The sequence below is a fragment of the Macaca fascicularis genome, chromosome 4 (genome assembly GCF_037993035.2).
Source record: "Macaca fascicularis isolate 582-1 chromosome 4, T2T-MFA8v1.1".
Classification (NCBI taxonomy): Eukaryota; Metazoa; Chordata; class Mammalia; order Primates; family Cercopithecidae; genus Macaca; species Macaca fascicularis.
In genome coordinates, this window is record NC_088378.1 from 48,956,904 (window position 1) to 48,976,032 (window position 19,129).

Here is a 19,129-nt window from a genome sequence, read left to right on the forward strand (position 1 = left end):
GCCTGTAGTCCCAGCCACTCAGGAGGCTGAGGCAGGGGAATCGCTTGAACCTGGGAGGCAGAGATTGCAGTGAGCCGAGATAACACCCCAGCCTGGTGACACAGCCAAACTCTGTCTCAAAAAAAAAAAAAAAAAAAAAAAAACTTTGTAATTGAAGCCCTCCTGATTTTTCAACAAATTTTTTACTACCATTTTTATAGTTCCATAACCAATCTATACTATCTACTTCCTTGAATGATTTTGGAACTGTCTTGTCATGGATGTGCTACCTTCTCTTCTTTCATCTTTTGAAGTTTTTTCAAAAGAACATTTTAAGGCTTGCTTATGTCCTTCATATACAATATTAGAATGGTTAAGAGCCTTAGAGATGAACTAGTCCAAGGCTACTCACTTAATAGATGAGAAAACTGAGGTCCATCAAGGAAAAATGAACTGCTCAGGTCTCAGCCCAGTCCTGTTGGATATCTAACATATGCAGCTTTTATTTGTATTGATTTTCAGATGTTAACATTTTCTTACTTACCCTAAATTCAGGAATCCAGTTTTGATCATTTTACAACCTATGCAATGCCTGTGTATATCAGGTACTCAATAAAAGTTTCATGAAGGGTACATGACTGCCTGAGTAAGTAAGAGGTATAAAGAAATTCATTTATTTATTATTCTGACTTTATATACAACCTGTTACAAGAATGTTTTTATGAGCTAGATGTTTAACAATGATTCCTTTCTACCCCACTCTTCCCACTACCATCACCATATTTAACAACAAGGAAAATGAGCCCAGATATCTCATGTACCCCATAAATATATGTATACTTATTGTGTACCCACAAAAAATTTACAAAAAGGAAACAAGCCCAAACTGTAGAGAATTCTTTGAAAGAGTTGAACTCATCAGTACTTACTTTTCCTCACAATCTTGAGTCTATAAAGAATAACTGTAGATGGGAGAAACTGATATTATCAGCAGTAGAGTAATTGGATTATTGGTTTTTAAGACAAAATGGAAATAAACCCCAACTTTTCTAGAATAAGCGCTCAACATTTACGAAATTCCTTTCCTATATCTATCAAGAAACGCCTGCCCCCTCCTGCCACCCTGAGTCCATTCTTCCTGCAGTCTTTGCATCTTACCTCATGCCCCTCCATCTTCTGGGTTGCTCAGGCTAAAATCCATTGGTCACTATTGGCTCCTTTGTCCTTTTGTCACCCAAATCCATTTTATCAGCAAGTCTTGTCATCACTACATTCAAAATGTACCTAGAATATGATCCTTTATCACCACATCTACTATGTTCTCCTGGTCTAAGCCACTACTACCTTGGATGATTGCAGGTTCCTTCAACTCATCTCCCTGCTCTGACTTTGCTCCCTTATTAGAGATTTCCAACACAACAGCCATAAGGAACATTTGAATATATAAGTCATATCATGTGACTCAGAGAAGTCAAATTCTTATAATGGCTCACAGACTCTATGCCAGGGGATGCCATGTTACGTTTCTGACCTGGTCTCTTATTATGGTCCCTTTCATTCCACTTCCTGCAGGTGTAAGCTCCATGAAGACAGGGGGTTATTTTTTCTTTCCACTGCTGTGTTTTGTAATATTTAGAATATTATCTGGAACATGGTAGGTGCTTATTACATAGTGTTTGAATGAATACATACATAAGCTGAGTACTGTCCAAGGTGGATAAAGAAGTATAAGACATGTTCCTGAGGTTTCAATTTAGTGGGAGATCAAAACTAGCACAGAGGGTGAGAAGGCAAGCCATGTAAAAGTGTCCATACTCATGCACTCAGTTGTGTCCTGAGGATTCTAAGTGATGTGGGCATTCCAGGAGAGAAGGACTCTGAGGGTCAGAGTGGAGAGGTTGATTTCTGAGCTAGTCTTAGGCGTATGGACAGGTAGGAAGTGATTAAGTTCGAGAAAGATGGATGGCCATACTGGGGGACAGAATCCTTAGCAGAACAGCTCAGCCATAAGGAAAATGCAGCTGTATTTTGGGGAGTTAGTAGACAGCCTGGCCTGGTTGCCTGTATGGCAGATGGGGATGAGATGCTTGTATGTGCTGAACAGTTCAGACTACAGAGGACCTGGAAAGTCAGGCAGAACACTGTAACTTCATACAACAAGAAAGAAGGTGCTACTACAGTTTTGTTTTTTTAAGCTTGGGGAAAAAAATAAGAAGTTCACTTGTCTCATCTTATCCAATTTAAAATCTACCTTCAGTCGGCTTTTCTTGTCTCCTTGCTTCTCGAGTACTTTGCAAAGTTTATAAAAAGCTACTTTAAAGCAGTACAAACTGTTACATCACTAAAACTCCACATTATTCTCGACTCTCCTCAGTGGTCAGTCATTTAAGGGTTAAAACGATATTGTATAATTTTTAAAAAGTTTCATGAACATTCTAGTTATGGATCATAGTGTTGGTGAGGAAGTCTGTACATTTGGGCATTCATGTTTCAAATCCCTAATAAAATGTCTAGAAAGATACACAGAAAAAAAAAAAAAAAAAAAGATACTGGCTTTTGAGTTCTTATTTTACTGCGACATTCAGGATGTTTTAAGCCTCATGTTTTTAATACTACATTTGGGGGGCAAGAAAAAAAGTCATGTCAATTTAACTTTATGTTAGTTTTTTTGTTTATTTGTTTATTATTAGCAATGTTCATACTGCCTCCTTTCCTGACATTATTTTCTATAACACTGGCTGATTTTACCTGTTGTTAAAAATAAGTCAAAGAAAACTATCCATAATAGCTTTTATAGTTTCGTTGTTTACTATGACTTATGCACATCTGCTATTAGAAGCAGCAAGCATTTGAACGTTAGTTATCCTGTTTGATGCCGAAGTACTCAATGTTGGAGAGATTAGATCTGGAAGAAATCAAGTGATTTTTTTTGGTTCTATTCAATAAGCATTTTGTGAGTATGTGATGTGTACCATGCTATAAAGACATACCAAGATGGAGTCACCTCTTTTCTTTTAAGTAACTATTCTAGAAAACACTTTCCTCCATGATTTTTATCTCCAACGCCTTTTTTCCTTCCAACTCCTTTAAAATTTTTTTCTATTATTAATTATCTTATAGTGTTGTATGTATTTTTAAGTATTTAAAAATCACTATTAATTGACCTTTCCACATTAGTTTCCTCCATGCCAATCTTATGCCAGGCCTATTTCAATATATTCTTAATTGGCATTTCTCCACTAACATAAATCCTAAAATGATAAACCTAAAGCACAAACCTGTCATGAGGTTTCCTGGGGACAAAAACTGTCCGTAGTGCATGCCATGGGGTCTGAGCTCCTCCACCTGGCACAGAAGACTGCACAGCATTTTGGCCTCAGCTTTTCCATCCAGCCCCACCTCGTGCCTCTCTTCACTCCACTCTTGAGGTTCATTGGAAGCCAGGCTCCTCACGACGTTCTGCAGGTAGTGGTCTTCCTTGCCTTTGCCCCATTGCCCATCCCGGTCTTCTGCCTGTAGGTCCTCTGACCTGATTTCCAACGCTTGCCTCATTGGCCCGCGCAGCTGCTAGTCATCCTGCCGGCTCTGCTGGGGCTTTGTGTCTTCCTGGACGCTTTCCCTTCCCGAGCTCTCTGCCATGATTCCCTGGCACCCTGTTGTCTCTCTCACTGTGTTTTCCAATGTCTGTGTCTGAAGCTCAGCCCTTTCCTCTTTTTTTAGTGACTACCCTCATTGATGCAGAATCTGAAAGAGTATAAAAAAATGATCTGAGCAGCCAGGATAGAGATTGTGTGGAAAACATAGTGCAGATCCTTTTCTTAGATCATGGGAAAGAAGCCACTGAAGTACTTCTCAGAGGTATTAACTTCTACTGTAGACACTGGTATGAACTTGATGTCCGGTGAGTGATAGGTAAGTAGCAAAATGAAGTGACAGGACAGGGACAAAGATTAATGGTGAGAAATGACTCTAGCAGTCTGACAGCAATAAGGAGAAAGAAATGATAAAAAGATATGCAAGAATCCTAAAATGAAACAAAACCAGGTAGTCTTTGGAACTTTCAACAGTAAAAGAAAACTGAAGCTGTGGATTATGGTGTGCGTATTTCTGAAGACAGAATATAAATCAGTTAAGAGAAGGCATAGGAACTTATATTATATTTTAGTAAATTTTCTTCCAAAATGGTAACCATAGAAAAATAGGGCTAAATGAGTAAAATGTAGCTCTTTGGAAAACTCAACTACTCAAATTTCTGCTTGCAAATGGCTACTAAGTAAATATGATTTTTAGCCGAACTAAAATTATCTGAATCCGTGTAGAAATTTTGCCAAGTTCACAACTTTGTCAGTAGTCCCTGACTTTTGTTTGAGCAATATGGAAATACTTAATTTCATTTAATTTGTATCATGTCAATGTATACTTTTTCCTTTTAATGCAATTGAACTGTTTTTCATTTGAGTTTAATCCCTAGTTTGCATGTGTTAGAAAGTATCACAGTACAACAGTCTCTCATCCTTTGCATTGTTCTTTGTACTTTTCAAGCCACTTTTATATTCATTCTCCTGTCTATCCCAATGAATTGAGCTGATCATACAGTATGATTTAAAAAAATAAATAAAAACACAAAGGTCAAGAAGGTATTATGGTGCTGACCAAAGTCATCCAGCTAATGAAAGGTAGATTCAAGAATAGATCCCTAAGCATCTATGACAATGACTTCCTTAACCTCTGGATTTTGGCTGGCTTTTGACTCATCCCTTCAATTCTATCTCCTCTGTCTGTGTTCACTGACAGCCATCTAGCCCCTAACTTCCTAACTTCTCCTTGATCTCAATGTCTAGAGCCTCTTAACCTTGCATCCATGTTTTCTGGTCTCTCCCTTGTGCTGCCAACCTCCCCTGGCTGTTCTCAGTCCCAGATCAGAATTCCTGTGTGAACCACACTGCTGCACAATGAAGCTGTGCAAGACAACAGCCTTCACCCACCCCTACCCCCAGACCTCCAGAGGGAATCAGGGAATACTTGTGTCTTCTCTTCTGTTCATTACCTTCAGTTCAGTTTAAAAGTCAGATATGCACAGGGGAGTTGGTGCCTTCTGTCGGTCTTCCTCTCTCTGTACCACATACAGATGCAGGCAGGCAGGCATGCATATGCACAGGCACCCACGACCAAACGTATTTTATGATTTAAAGCTATCAATCACTAAATAAAACTGCTAACAATTTTATAGGCTATTTCACCTCTAAATGTGTTTAGAAAATTACGCAATTCATTGTATGCATATGTATGGAGAAAACACCTGTCCTCTGCTTTTGATATTTTTAGATTAAAAAAGAGATTGCATTATTTTGTTCATCAGTTTCCTCAGGAATCGTCTTTAAAATTATTACAGTTAAAACATTACTGTCACTACAACTACTATTTTATTTAAGCTGCCATTTCCATTTCAGTCTGGAGCAATCAGTTTTGCTTAATTTAAATATTTTATTAATAATCATAGAAAAACCCAGTTATTACTTAATTTAGTATACTTGTGCATGTATAGTTGAGTATAGTGGGTATAGTTGTGTATGTGTGTATATGCATATGCATATACAACTTTATATAGTTGTGTATGAATGTATATGTGATGAATAGTTAATAATAATTTTTCAGATAAAAAGTACATACGGGTTAAAGTTTTCCTCTTTGGTCCTTTGACAGATGGCTATGTATATTTAGTAGTATTTAATATTTAACTCAGGGTATACTGTTTAATTTTTAAGTATTTTCTGATATTTTAGAAAACCAAGTATTAAGAGTATTTTTCTTCTCTGTAAAATCTCACATATTTTGTGATCTAACAAAGAATTGATAAGTGACATATTCAGTCTATTATGTCAGTCCACTTTATGCCAGTATTAGCAAACTTAGGCAAATACAATTTCATAGTTATTAAATGAGTGAAGATTTGAAATTTATATAGTTTAGTAGAAGTTACTTTTATATTCTCCATATAACTTAAGATTATAACATTATTTTCTTGTATGTAATAAAATGAGTACAAATTACACATTAGTTAATACAAGTAATTGGGCTAGTAAAACTAATGGGTGTTTTCTCCCGGGGCTTTTGTTTTCCTTATAACAACTTTATTAATTGGAGCCTCACTCATTGTAAATGACAGGCACACAGTTTCCCTAAGTGTAGGCATGAAGGGGAAGGCATCGGCCTCCATAACCGAACCACGGCAGAGACGTAGCTGACCACAGGGACTGGAATACCACCCAGAAGGCTTTTCTCCATGTCTTCCTTTCTGCTTCTCTGTACAGGTTTTGATTTTCTTAGCTTTCCTATAACCGTATAGCTCACAACCTCATACCAGGAAGGGCTCACCCTTCTTTAGATCCAGAATATTCCAGGAGAGGGCTCTGGTTGACTTGGCTTGAGTAACATGGGACTCAGGGTCTGCTAGGATTGGCAGACCCTGTTCATAATATCATGCTAAATGGAGGAAGTATCCAATCCCATAAAAGAAGGGGAAAGTGAAAAATGGTGGTAAATGCAGACATTCCCAACAAGCCAGCATTTCACAGGTGCTGACCATGTGCCACACACTGTGCCAGGAAACTTACCTGCCTTGTTTAATTGCATTCTCATAATAACTTCTTGAGGGTGAATACTTACCACCCATTCTACAGATGAGGAAACTGAGAGTCTGAGAGGCTTAGAGGCATACTGTCTTCTATGTGACAGAGCCAAAATATGAACTAAGGCTTATGTCACAAAACTTGATGCTCTTAAAACTGCCATAGTGTACTATCTTAAACTACTTCAATAATAGTTAATATTTGTAGATATTCAGTAGAAACAACATTTTATTTTCTATATTCTTCGATTTTAAAATAATTCACACAGTAATTGAACATGTTTATAACTCTTTGCTTTTTTCTTTACTGTTTCTCTTTCTTCACTGAAATACCACACTGCATAATGGAATCATAAACAGTTCACTGATTTCCTAACACCGAGGGAGAAGGTGTCTAGGCAATATTAGACTTTGTCTTTTTAATTTTCTTATAAAAACTTGAAGTGTAAGTAATTGCTTTCAGGCCTATAGACGACGACAATAATTTCGTTAGCTTCTGAAGTCCAATTTAGATTCATAAAGTTGTAATGCATGAAAAAGCACAGAAAAATATAATGTTACTTTCTTTTCCAGTGTTCTTAACTACAGAGGAGTAATGTGATTTTTCAAAAATTAAAGTTCTATAATATCTGTATGAATATAATGTGTCTAGTCTTCAACTTTTCTAAAACATAACGAGCCAGCTGAGTAAGCCCATCGATTGGGTAAAAATTTGGAAAATGTTTTTCATGCTAACTCCTACCGTAGTAATAAAATCTCATTTAAATAAACAACAGTCCTCATGAAGAATTATATGATAAAGGTAGCAATAAAATCTCATTTAAATAAACAACAGTTTTCATGAAGAATTATATGATAAAGGTTTGTTTGGTGGACATAGCATTTTCAATTAATTGTTTACCATCTGTTATGTTCTCTAATCAGTGTTACAGCCATTCATAAATCACATTTGCCTCATAAAAAGATGGCAATAGTTTACACGTGTGTATTTTATTATAATCAGCATCTGGGACATTACTTTCTGATTTAAACATAAAGGACAGGAGGATACAAGGCTCTTTTAGTGTGGTATAATATACTTATTTTTTGTGATTGTTGTTGTTCTTAGTAGAAAGCTGGAATCTTCCAAGAATTGGAGGTTTTGTCATTTTTTAAGAAGTATAATCCTAGCAAAGGCATCAACTCTCCTCTTCAATTAAGCTCATCACTTATTTTGGCAGTACATAAACATAAGCCATATTTAACTTATTAGAATGGCAGAGCGTGGATAGAAAGCTCCAGACTTCTTTGTAGCTCGATCAATCACTAGGGGCTGTGTTTAGCTGGCAAGCAGCCTTGGGAGAGATGGGCAGTTGTGTGGCAAGAAATAAAAGACTTTGAATCTAAATCTCCTGTCCTTTGATTCTTGAAGGAGAAAGGGGAGAATTTTCTTTTTTATTTTCTTTTTCTAGTTAAAGATATTGTACAGAGATTGATTTGTGCATTTAACAAGTACGTTTTGAGTGCCTACCATTTGCAAGGGAGTGTTCTAGATACTCGGGATACAGTAGTGGGCAAAACAGATGTTTTTTTCCTTCTGAAACATTCTCAGCTTTTCCTTTTTCCTTTTGTTGCCACCCGCCTGCCCCCAGTGACCCATCTGTTGATGTCCAGCCCAAATGAATTAATTTGAATAAATCGCAAAACTGCCACTACTTGGAGAAAATTCAGGGATTATTCCTGAATGAAGAAAATGGAAAGATCTCAGGTTGCTTAGTGAGGCTGTGATTGTCTGTTCCAGGGACTCTTTGATCTTCCTGCTTCTTTCCTTGGAGTTGTGTCTGTCTAGTGGTTGGGCCCTGTTTCTTCCTCCACTCAATGCTGGGCTTACTTACTTTGGCCATTTCACAGGGAGAGTAAACCTTGAATATATTTAGACTCCAATTCTGCCTCTGTTGACTTCAGGTCAGTGGTGCCATGTAGCTCCCTCCACAGTGTGTTTTGTATTCTGAGTTCCCCTCCATTTGTGTCCTCTCTCTTAATAACTTGCATTTAATATTTGTGGAAGGTAGTCCCTAAGTCTATTTACTTTTGAGGTCTTGATGTTCTCTAAATATATCTATGTTCTTTTTTCTTTAAAAAAAAGAATTTGAGAAGTCCACTGGCAGCATGGATGACTCCATGCCGTCTTTATCATATCCATATTGAAAGATTTAGGCTGCATATTAACAGGTGAATCTGCTCTGAGTAGCCTCTTGTTATTCTCATCCTTATAATTTATTAGATTGACATAATTAGAAGCACTAATCAGCCATGGCACTTGATGATGTACTTGTAATCTGGCTCATAATGAGTGGCTGTCATCAGTTATTGTACAGAGTAGGAAATGGTCAGGGCCCTCTCAAACACTGATTGAACATTTCAGAGTTACTAAATGGATCTTAATCACTTAATCAGAAAATTAGGAAATAATGTATTTCCCAATATTTTCATCAGAAACATCTTTTGGTCATGAGAAAAGAGAGAGAGAAATAGGAGGGGGGTAAAGAGAGAGAGAGATTGAGAGAGAGCAAGTCAAGTCTTTCCCCTTGAGTTCTTATTGGCTAATCAACCTGGTTTGCTTACATGAAAATCTCTACAGATATCTAAACCTCCCAGAGCTAGTTATAAAATATTAAAAAGGAATGGAAGAGTAACCTTCCTCAAGTGCCTACTGTGTGCCACACATGTGCCAGTACTTTTCTATGTATTAATTGAGGTTGAAAGAGACAAGGAATATATCTAGGATTATGTAACTAGTTAGTATTAGAACTGGCATACAATCTCCTAATCTTTTCTTCTATCAAATTGTCCAGCAGTAAAAATGCCAGTTGTGAATTGTTTTCTTTGCTTGATTGTTTTAATATTTCCTTTTCATCTTTTGGTAGAATAAAACAATATGATTTTAGATACATGCAAAAAAGCAAATAGTATAAATAAGGTATTTGGAATTACCATACTTGAAATGACTTTGTAAGGTTGATCCTTCTATTTCATGATAGTTTTTTATAAGTGTTTTACACAGATGTGAGAAAGAGGAAGAAAAATGACGTGAAAATATGTCCACTTAAAAGTGTAAAATTGAATGTTCTCAATAAAAAGGAGCGCTAAAAATTCTATTCAGTCCAACTCAATTAAGCAATTATATACTGAGGACACACCAGTCTCTAGACTGGCTACTGTAAAATCAATATGAAAAGAAAGAAAACATTCATGACATTGGGCTTTAAAACCTAAGAGTAGAAAAGCCACAATGGAGATTATAAATGTTGATATCATAATTGAGAAAAAAAATACAATACATATGGGAAATGTTTATTAAACAATAACATGGGCTAATTCTAATAAATTTCTATCATTATTTCATGGGAGAAACATAGTTTCATTTTTAAAATTTAAAAGATAGCTTTACATGAGCACTCAAAGGAAGGTTTTTTTTTCCCCTCTACTATTAAGATTTCTTTGAGATGTACAGAGGCTACAGCTTCTTAAATAATTGAATTGAGGTAAAATAGACTCTTGAAATATTTTTCTAGCATGAGAAAATAGGGTTTGCACTTGATAAAACTGGGCTGGGCAGGTCAAGTAACTGGCCTAGGAGCAATGGGCAAAATGGGAGCAGGACTGATTCCAAATCCTAGTCTCTGTTCATGGTCCAGCTTTGGTTTTTCACCTGCATTCTACTGACGTATATTATAGTCTTTTTCCTCATGGTATAAAGGAGAGTGTGGCATAAATGCTGTGCCACTAATTTGCATATTTGAAGAAGTAAAGGTAGTTGGATGACAGAAAACATCAGGATTAATCTTTCCTTTTTCCTCTCTTCCTTTGTCTTCTTCCTGTTTCTTCTTTCTAAAAGATAATTATCTATGCTCCCTTAAATAGATTTGTAATGCAATAAATAAATTGACGTTTAAAATTATAAAATATGAATATAAAATAACTATAATGTTCATATTGTATAAATATATAATAAATATAAAAGTTTAAGTAAGAGGCCAGGTGCAGTGGCTTATGCCTGTAATCGTAGACCTTTTTGGAGACTGAGGTGGGAGGATCACATGAGGCCAGAAGTTTGAGACCAGCCTGGGTAACATAGTGAGACCTCATCCCTAAAAAAAAAAAAAATTAGCTGGCCACTGTGGCACGTAACTGTGATCCCAGCTACTCAGAAAGCTGAGGTGGGAAGATCACTTGATCCAAGGAGTTTGATGCTGTGAGCCATGCTCATGCTACTGCACTTCAACTGGGGCAACAGAGCAAGACCCTGACTAAAGAAAAATGGTGTGTGTGTGTGTATATATATATATATATAATTATATATAATATATACATAATTTTACTTATGTATATTATACATAAATATATATATTTTCTTCTACGTAGCTGAGGGTATATGTATGTAATAAAAATTAAAATATAATTCTACCCTCAAATTTTGGCCAGTTCAATGGGAAGACCTGAAGGGAGGAGAATGGAGAGTGACAGGGTACACACACACACACACACACACTTTAGAGAGTAGGAAAGTGACATAGGAAAAAAAAGTCTTCTGGTCTCAGAATTGCTAGCAAATTTATTTGGTTTTCTCCTGCTGTTTCCTCTGTCTCTAGCATTAGCCTCTATTACACCTTTCTCAATGCAAATTAGATTACCCTCTTATCACTGAGCTTCATTTGCTCTCTGGCCTCCAGTATTTAGGGACTGTGCTCTGTGTGGGGTTGACCCAGGAACCCAATGGAGTGAAAATGTCCGATGAGCTTCAGCTACATGGTCCAGAGAAATCAATTTACGTGCCAATAGGCTAGCTGCATTCCATCCTGATAACCTGTTAGAACCACCTGGGGAGCTTTGGTATCTATCCATGGCAGACCTTACGCTGACCAAATCATTATCTTTTGGGGGAGGGCCCCTGGATTATTAGCCTTAAAAACTCACTCAATCCCTCACTGTGAGGGTCGTTTCTAATATGACACCAGGGTTCTTCACTGGTGGAGAAGATTCTCTACTCGTGTAGGTGGGCTTTAGCATTTACCACAGAATACTTATTCAGAAATTCTCAAGTAGCATTTGTCCTATGATTTTCAAATGAGAGGACTTTATTTTTTTAAGAATGCAATCATTTCCTTTTTTTTTTTTTTTCATTTTTTTTCTGCTTTTTGGATGTTTGAATTTATTTATTTATTTATTTATTTATTTATTTATTTATTTATTTTACCCTAAATAGTCATACCTTCATATTTCACATGTTGCTTCTTCTTATGTGTCTCACAGACTTCTAGAACGTTTTTGTTTTGTTTTTTACTTTGCTCTGTGCTTGGCTTAAAGTATGCATTCAGCTGAGATTGTTGCTGCATTGGGAATCTCTTATTTTGACTCAAAAGTGATTCGTTAATGTTTCCTTTCTGGCAGACAGATGGTGATTGAACATAGAACTTTTCTTTTCTTCTGAGTAGCTACTTGAGTGGGGATTATGTAAGAAATACTGCACAAGGACTGCTCAATCAATAGATTTTTACATTAAGGAAAGACAAAAATGTCAGAGACAGTAGATGATGTTTTCTCACAAGACAAAGAACCCATGGGCCTCCCTGTGCCAGGTTATTTAATGTCTGACAGAATGAGTTTTTACTTTATCTGAGGAAAATTACTATAATTAAGTTGTCCGTTCTGAAATGAGTATTTTTTTTTTACAGTAGTCCATGCTTAAGATATATTTTTGAAAAAGCCCAAGTAACTTATTAACAAACACAGGTGTTTAATCATAAAAGTTACCACCTCATGAGACTAAGAATGATTTTTTTCATCTTAGGTATAGCATTTTATATTTATATAAAATGTATGCAATGTAAGTATTATATATCATTTTTTAGATATCTTTTTTTTTTTTTCTGAGATGGAGTTTTGCTCTTGTTGCCCAGGCTGGAGTACAGTGGCACAATATCAGCTCATTGCAACCTCTGCCTCCCAGGGTCAAGCGATTCTCCTGCCTCAGCCTCCTGAGTAGCTGGGACTACAGGCGTGCGCCACCATACCCAGCTAATTTATTTTTATTTTTAATAGAGACGGGGTTTCCATCATGTTGGCCAGGCTGGTCTCAAACTCCTGACCTCAGGTAATCCACCCGCCTTGACCTCCTGCCAAAGTTCAGGGATTACAGGTGTGAGCCACTGTGCTTGGCCTAGATATCTTGCAGGTATAAAGATTTAAATAAAGTTTGCCTTTCTAATGATACACCGGCCTTCAGAGAGTTTCCTTCTCAGAAGCCTTTGCAATCCTGACATGTTGCATGTTTTAGGGCTTTTCTCTGGGCTCCTTGATGGTTACTTGAACCTGTTTCTCTAATTCACTTATTTTTTTATTTTTTATTTTTTTTATTTTTTTTGAGACAGAGTCTCAACTCTGTCACCCAGGCTGGAGTGCAATGGCACTGTGTCCACTCACTGCAACCTCCATCTCCTGGATTCAAGCAATTCTCCTGGCCCAGCCTCCTGAGTAGCTGGGATTACAGGCACCCACCACCACGCCTGGCTAATTTTTATATTTTTAGTAGAGACGGGATTTCGTCATGTTGGCCAGGCTGGTCAACTCCTGGCCTCAGGTGATCCACCAACCTCAGCCTCCCAAAGTGCTGGGATTACAGGCATGAGTCGCCACACCTGGCTTCTAATTCACTTATTTTCTTTATTTGTCTTGTACTGGTATGTTCAGCCTATCTATCGATTGTGATGTTTTCTCTTCTTTCCTTCAATTCAGCTGCCAAGAGATTTTTGAAGTTTCCCTGTAGACTTCCACCACTTAAGCGGCACAACTCGTGGTTCTGTGGTTGCTAAATATCAATGTCTAGACTTTTTTGGAAATTTAGAGAGACAAACATATGTGTTCCACCACCCTTGACTTGGCTTTTATGTAATATTTAAATAAAGTCAGGCAGAACAATTTACACTGAGGATGAAAGTTACGGTTTAGGAGAGCTCGCTTCTGTGCATTTTATGATGAAGTTCATCTTATGATCATTTTCCAAGTGATTTGGAACATTTTGAGGTGAAGTGGAAATTGCTAATGTGCTGTGTACTGAAAGATGAGATGTTATCACAAAGAAGAATGTGTTTTCTGTCTCAAATTAATGTACAGTTTATGTCGATTGCACTGCCTCTTTATTTGCAGCGGACGGTTAGATACCACCATCAGACCAGCTAGATAGGAAAGGAGGTATTTTAAGGTGTAGAAGATAGTGAAGTCCCAGGAGTGTGGAACTGTGCTGGAGACCTTTCTAAGCTGTCTTGAGAATTTCCCCTCAGTGTTGACCGCGTTTCTCTGCCCTTGCTTTACCAGCTCCCCATCTCTTATATTTCTGACCCTTGGCTTTGAACTTGACTTTGATTTCTGTCTGTATCCTTTGCTTCTCCTCTGGACGGTTCCAGCCCACATCCTGTGGCCTGTCCATGTGTTATGCCTGCTATTTTTATCTGAAAAAAGTTTATTTCAGGCATTGTGAAAGCCCCCTTGTTCTGTTACATACTTAGGGTGGTCCTTGAAATCTTGCTATCTTCCTGCTAAAATGTTTGTGGGCTGCAGATGATGCCCTTTATTAAAAAGAAACTGCCAAGCAGCCTTAGAGATGACCACTATCTAAGGTACGTTATTTGTCTTCAGTTATTTATTTTTAGAAACAAAATAAATTAATCTTATTTTCTGAGAGTTTTTGCTTATAATTTATAGTCATTCTTCATTAATTATACTTACCATTTATCTTGAGAATACTAAAATGAAAAAGTGTCTTTGGATTTTGTGTAACTGAATTTATGATAAAGAAAAATTGGTTTATTTCTTGTGTTATCTTCTTAGATTTCAGTGGCTTTACAAATACGTTAAAATTCAAAAATCAGGTCAATTTACTAATCTCAGTAACTATTTTATTCTCCTTTTGAGTGTATGATTAGGTGTAGTAGAGAATTCATGGATGAAGTATGGAGAATTTTTTTCTTAACCTGGACAATTTTTATCCTAGATTAATTTTTTCTTACTTTTTCTCTGTATACCTCAGTAGCTATGGTAACACTCACGCTTGGCTATTAAGAATATACAATCAGACATCCAAATTATTCTTTTTCTTTTTTTTAATCACAGAATTGACTCCTGAGGAGAAAGCCCAAAAGATTGCCAAAGCCATGCGCAAACAGTCTTCTGAAGTCAAAGAAAAATGGGAAAGTCTAAATGCTGTAACTAGCAATTGGCAAAAGCAAGTGGACAAGGCATTGGAGAAACTCAGAGACCTGCAGGGAGCTATGGACGACCTGGACGCTGACATGAAGGAGGCAGAGTCCGTGCGCAATGGCTGGAAGCCCGTGGGAGACTTACTCATTGACTCGCTGCAGGATCACATTGAAAAAATCATGGTCAGCATCATTGTCTTTGAAAGATTTTTAAGAAATGTTTTCTTGTTAAATATAACATAAATGAAGAGAGCCGCACATATAAATTGTTATAAGGGATTGTTACAAAGCCAACACTGCTGCAGCCTCACCCATCAGGAGTCAGGACAGATGCCTTCCATATGACCCTCACCATTGGAACCTCCTGCCCCGAAATAACAACTAATACAACTTTTATGATAATTTACATTTATTTTTATTTTTTATCCAACTCTGCATCTCTAGAAAATATAGATTAGGTTTCCCTATTTTTAAAAAATATTTTTAATCTCCAGATTTCCCCTCTCTTCCTTTTTTCTTTTCTTTTCAGTTTATTTGTTAAAGACACTGCATTGTTTGTTTTGTATTGATTCCCAGAGCCTGGATTTTGCAGAGTTGTGTCCATATGGTATAGTCTCCAGGTTCCTCTCTACTCTATATCTCTTGTAAATTGGTGGTTGGAGATAGAAATTTAATCAAAAGCACACTCTTTTACTGGGAACTCTCATCTATAAATTGCATCTTTTTGTATATTAATGAAGAATTAATTTAGCTATAAATTCTGTTTGTAGTCAGGAATTGACCAAAGCTATGGATGTTAGACCTATGGTTACCTCCCCTTTGGTCTCCATATTCTAGAACAGCTTCAGAAAAAAAGTTAATAAAATTTAGATAATAAGAGATATAAGAGATGATTTAAAGTGTACACCAAATCTCATTGACAGTGTAGTCAGATAAAAATAAGTACTGAATTTTGCTAAATATTATTAAATATGTCAAAGCAACTGGAAAACAAAATCCTTGGGGATAATCAGATTATGTCAACTCCCTGAAATTATCGTTAATCATTCTTACTTACAGAGTACACACCTTCTGGCAGGAGAAGGGCTTAGGAGTCACACCTGCCAACAGACTGCCAGTTAGCACCTTTGATACTAGCAGATGTTCTGTTTTTATGGCAAGGAAGGCCACATAGTCTCTTATTCTGTTATAGGAAAGTGCAGTCATAACATGATAAATTGGTTCTTTATACTAGAACACACAGCAGTTCTGAAACCATTTTAAAACTTGCTTTATCTCAAGCCCCTTAATTTGGAAGCTCTTCAAAAACAAAAGATAAACTTTCTTGATACAAAGACTCCTCATTGCCATATAACACCTGACCATAAAATGAAAAACGAAAACCAAAGACCTTGTTTGTCAAAGCTTTTAAAATGTTTTAACCTGTGGCTTATATAGAGAAACATTATTTTTGGAGAGGAAAAATTTAAATTTCTTTTTTGTTCCAAAAGATTTTTAAAGCCTGTCTTGAAGTTATATTCTATTGTTTTAAAGTTTACTATCTTTTGAAATAAAATAGGCTATTATTTGAAATTATATGCATCTCAAAACATTTTCTAGCATTTCATTTTTAATCTTTAATAGATAAAAAATAAAAAGATGTTGATTTTAAAAGCTAATTACAGTTCTTGAGTCCTCCAAGTTACCTACCCATGGAGAGAATATTAATGCATACAGTTAAAATCATGACTGAAGAAACCTTGAAGGATTTGAATTCTGTAATTGTTCTCAAATTGAAGCTGAGGGACCCCGGCCTTTTCAAAGTCCAGAGTGAAACATTCCCTTTGCCCACCCTAACCCACACCTCCTCCTTCCCTGTGCTTCTATATTAATTGTGATTTTTTTACACTTATAATGTCTCTGTTACCATACAACTGCTCTTCTTATTTAATTGTATTTGTGTGTTGGCTTGTGTGTGCACATTCTGTCATCTATTAAAATGCCAAATCTACAGCAATGGAGAAAAACTACCTCAGCTCTTCTTCTCCTTCCATATTGCAGCAATTCCCATGAATTTGTATGCTTCCCTTCTTCTACCCTGTCTTTGAAATGTTGGTACACATGTTGACTTCAAAGTTCCAACATTCATAGTTCTTACGCTGACTCTAGTCTCTTAAAGAGCCTCCCTACTTAAAGAGTGGACAATGTAGAAATGATGAAACCTGAGGGCCAAAGCTAATGGGATGTTTACAACACCTACTACTTTTTTTATATATACTTTAAGTTCTAGGGTACATGTGCACAATGTGCCGGTTTGTTACATATGTATACATGTGCCATGTTGGTGTGCTGCACCCATTAACTCGTCATTTACATTAGGTATATCTCCTAATGCTATCCCACCCCCTACCCCCATCCCTACTACTTCTAATTTAAGTTTGGAACATTATTAACTATAATTTTGCGGCCAATTTAAACTTAAACTGTTTTCCTTTAGTATCCCAGTTCTGTTCTCCATTCTGTTTTAGCTTAAGTATTGCTCAAATATAATTTTGTGGGCCTTTGTCAATAGAAATTAATTCTGTCTCTTTTGGATTGCATGTCCTGTACTGAATAGTGAGCGTCTGTTCCCAAGCAGCTTCCATTCTTCATTGGGGACATCAAGAATATGGATGCTCATAATTACAATTTCTGAGTGTTCTTAGTGAGTTGTTTTGATGATTCTAGACCTTGCTCAGAGGTGGCATTTGTCAATTCTAAGACTCATTTACCTTTTTTCCTGTAGACTCCACTCTTCCTGCCCAAGGCCTAACCACAGAATGATTATAAATGATTTGGACAGGGATAGATCTTACCTCTTGAGTCTGTAATAGGCATTGGTTTCATGGTTAGGAATGTTGTTTCTGCTGGCCACTTTCTAACTTAATTTTAAGTGGAAACATGTTAAAATCAAGTTGTTGGATTTGGTGAAAAAATATTAAGGTAGCTATGTTAAAACAGAATAAAAAGAAAATATGAATACAAACTAAAGATAGAATCAACATTAGATATCAGTAAAGTAGAAAATAATGGCAAACATTTTCCAGAGTAAACTGCATATAATAAAAAGCATGAAAGGAAATACATAATCATTTAAATAAGTTTGAATTATTTTTCTCTTCACACACTTATTTACATTCTTTGGGTAATAAACAGTGACTTTTTGGTTCTTCATCCAAGTTACCGAAGACCTGAATTAAGTCAGCTGTTGTTGAGTGGGCAACTGTAGTTGATTTCCTCTGAGATGGCCTTGCCATTTATTTGGAAGTAGAGTTCCAGGACCCCACATATACCAAAATTCATGCATACTTCAAGTCCCACATTTCCCCATGGAACCTGCATGTACAAAAAGTCAGCTCTCCATATATACGTGAGTCTCACATCCTGCAAATACTGTATTTTCCATATGTTTGATTGAAAATCTCTGTGCATAAGTGGACCCAGGCAGTTTGGTTGAGAAAAATCTGTGCATACGTGGACCCATGCAGTTCAGATCTAAGTTATTCAAGGATCAGCTGTACCAGCTTTTGTTATATTCTTTTCCAATAATATATTTTTGGTTCTTTTCTTCTAGGCATTTAGAGAAGAAATTGCGCCAATCAACTTAAAAGTTAAAACAGTGAATGATTTATCCAGTCAGCTGTCTCCACTTGACCTGCATCCCTCTCTAAAGATGTCTCGCCAGCTAGATGACCTTAATATGCGATGGAAACTGTTACAGGTGTCAGCTTATTCCCTTTCGTAATGCAGGCTTACACCTTGGGTGGCCTTTAAACCCTACCTCACTATTCTACTACTCACCGTTTTCTCTTTCTTTATTGATGGTATTTGATAATGAATTTAGCATGTGATGACATCAGGTATTTGTCTTTCAATATCTTGAACCTAAAGGCCTCTTTATTTATAGAGTTTAATTCAATTTTTTGGTGTACTATTCATATGATATTTGTGGAAAATTGCAAAAGGTTAAATAAATCACAGTAATTGAAACCTGTGTTAGGTCACAGAAACATTTTTCACATAATGGCTCATAAAGGAGTCATTTTTCTTACTTTCGTCATGTATTTTTTTGTTTCATTTTGAAAAATTAGGAAAGTCTCTATTGTTTTTCTTCTAACTGGTTGCTATTTAAATATCTCTCTTATTTTTTTCAAGATAGCATATTTATACCAGTGGTGTTTACCTTTAGTTCTCAGATTTCAGCGAATGCAGTTGGTTTAATGACTCCAGACCTTATTTAAATATGCAGTTTTGATATAGCGCATACAAA

At 36.4% G+C, this 19,129-nt stretch overlaps 1 protein-coding gene across 11 annotated transcripts in view; it reads left to right on the forward strand.

Moving 5' to 3' along the window:
* UTRN (utrophin) overlaps nt 1-19,129 on the forward strand; it is a 581,880-nt gene that overhangs the window by 455,232 nt on the left and 107,519 nt on the right. For all 11 annotated transcript variants that reach the window (XM_005552038.5, XM_005552041.4, XM_074037195.1 and 8 more), the window contains 2 exons: nt 14,756-15,024; nt 18,434-18,580. In XM_005552038.5, the coding sequence (XP_005552095.3) occupies nt 14,756-15,024; nt 18,434-18,580 (416 nt within the window). The remainder of the gene's footprint in view (nt 1-14,755; nt 15,025-18,433; nt 18,581-19,129) is intronic.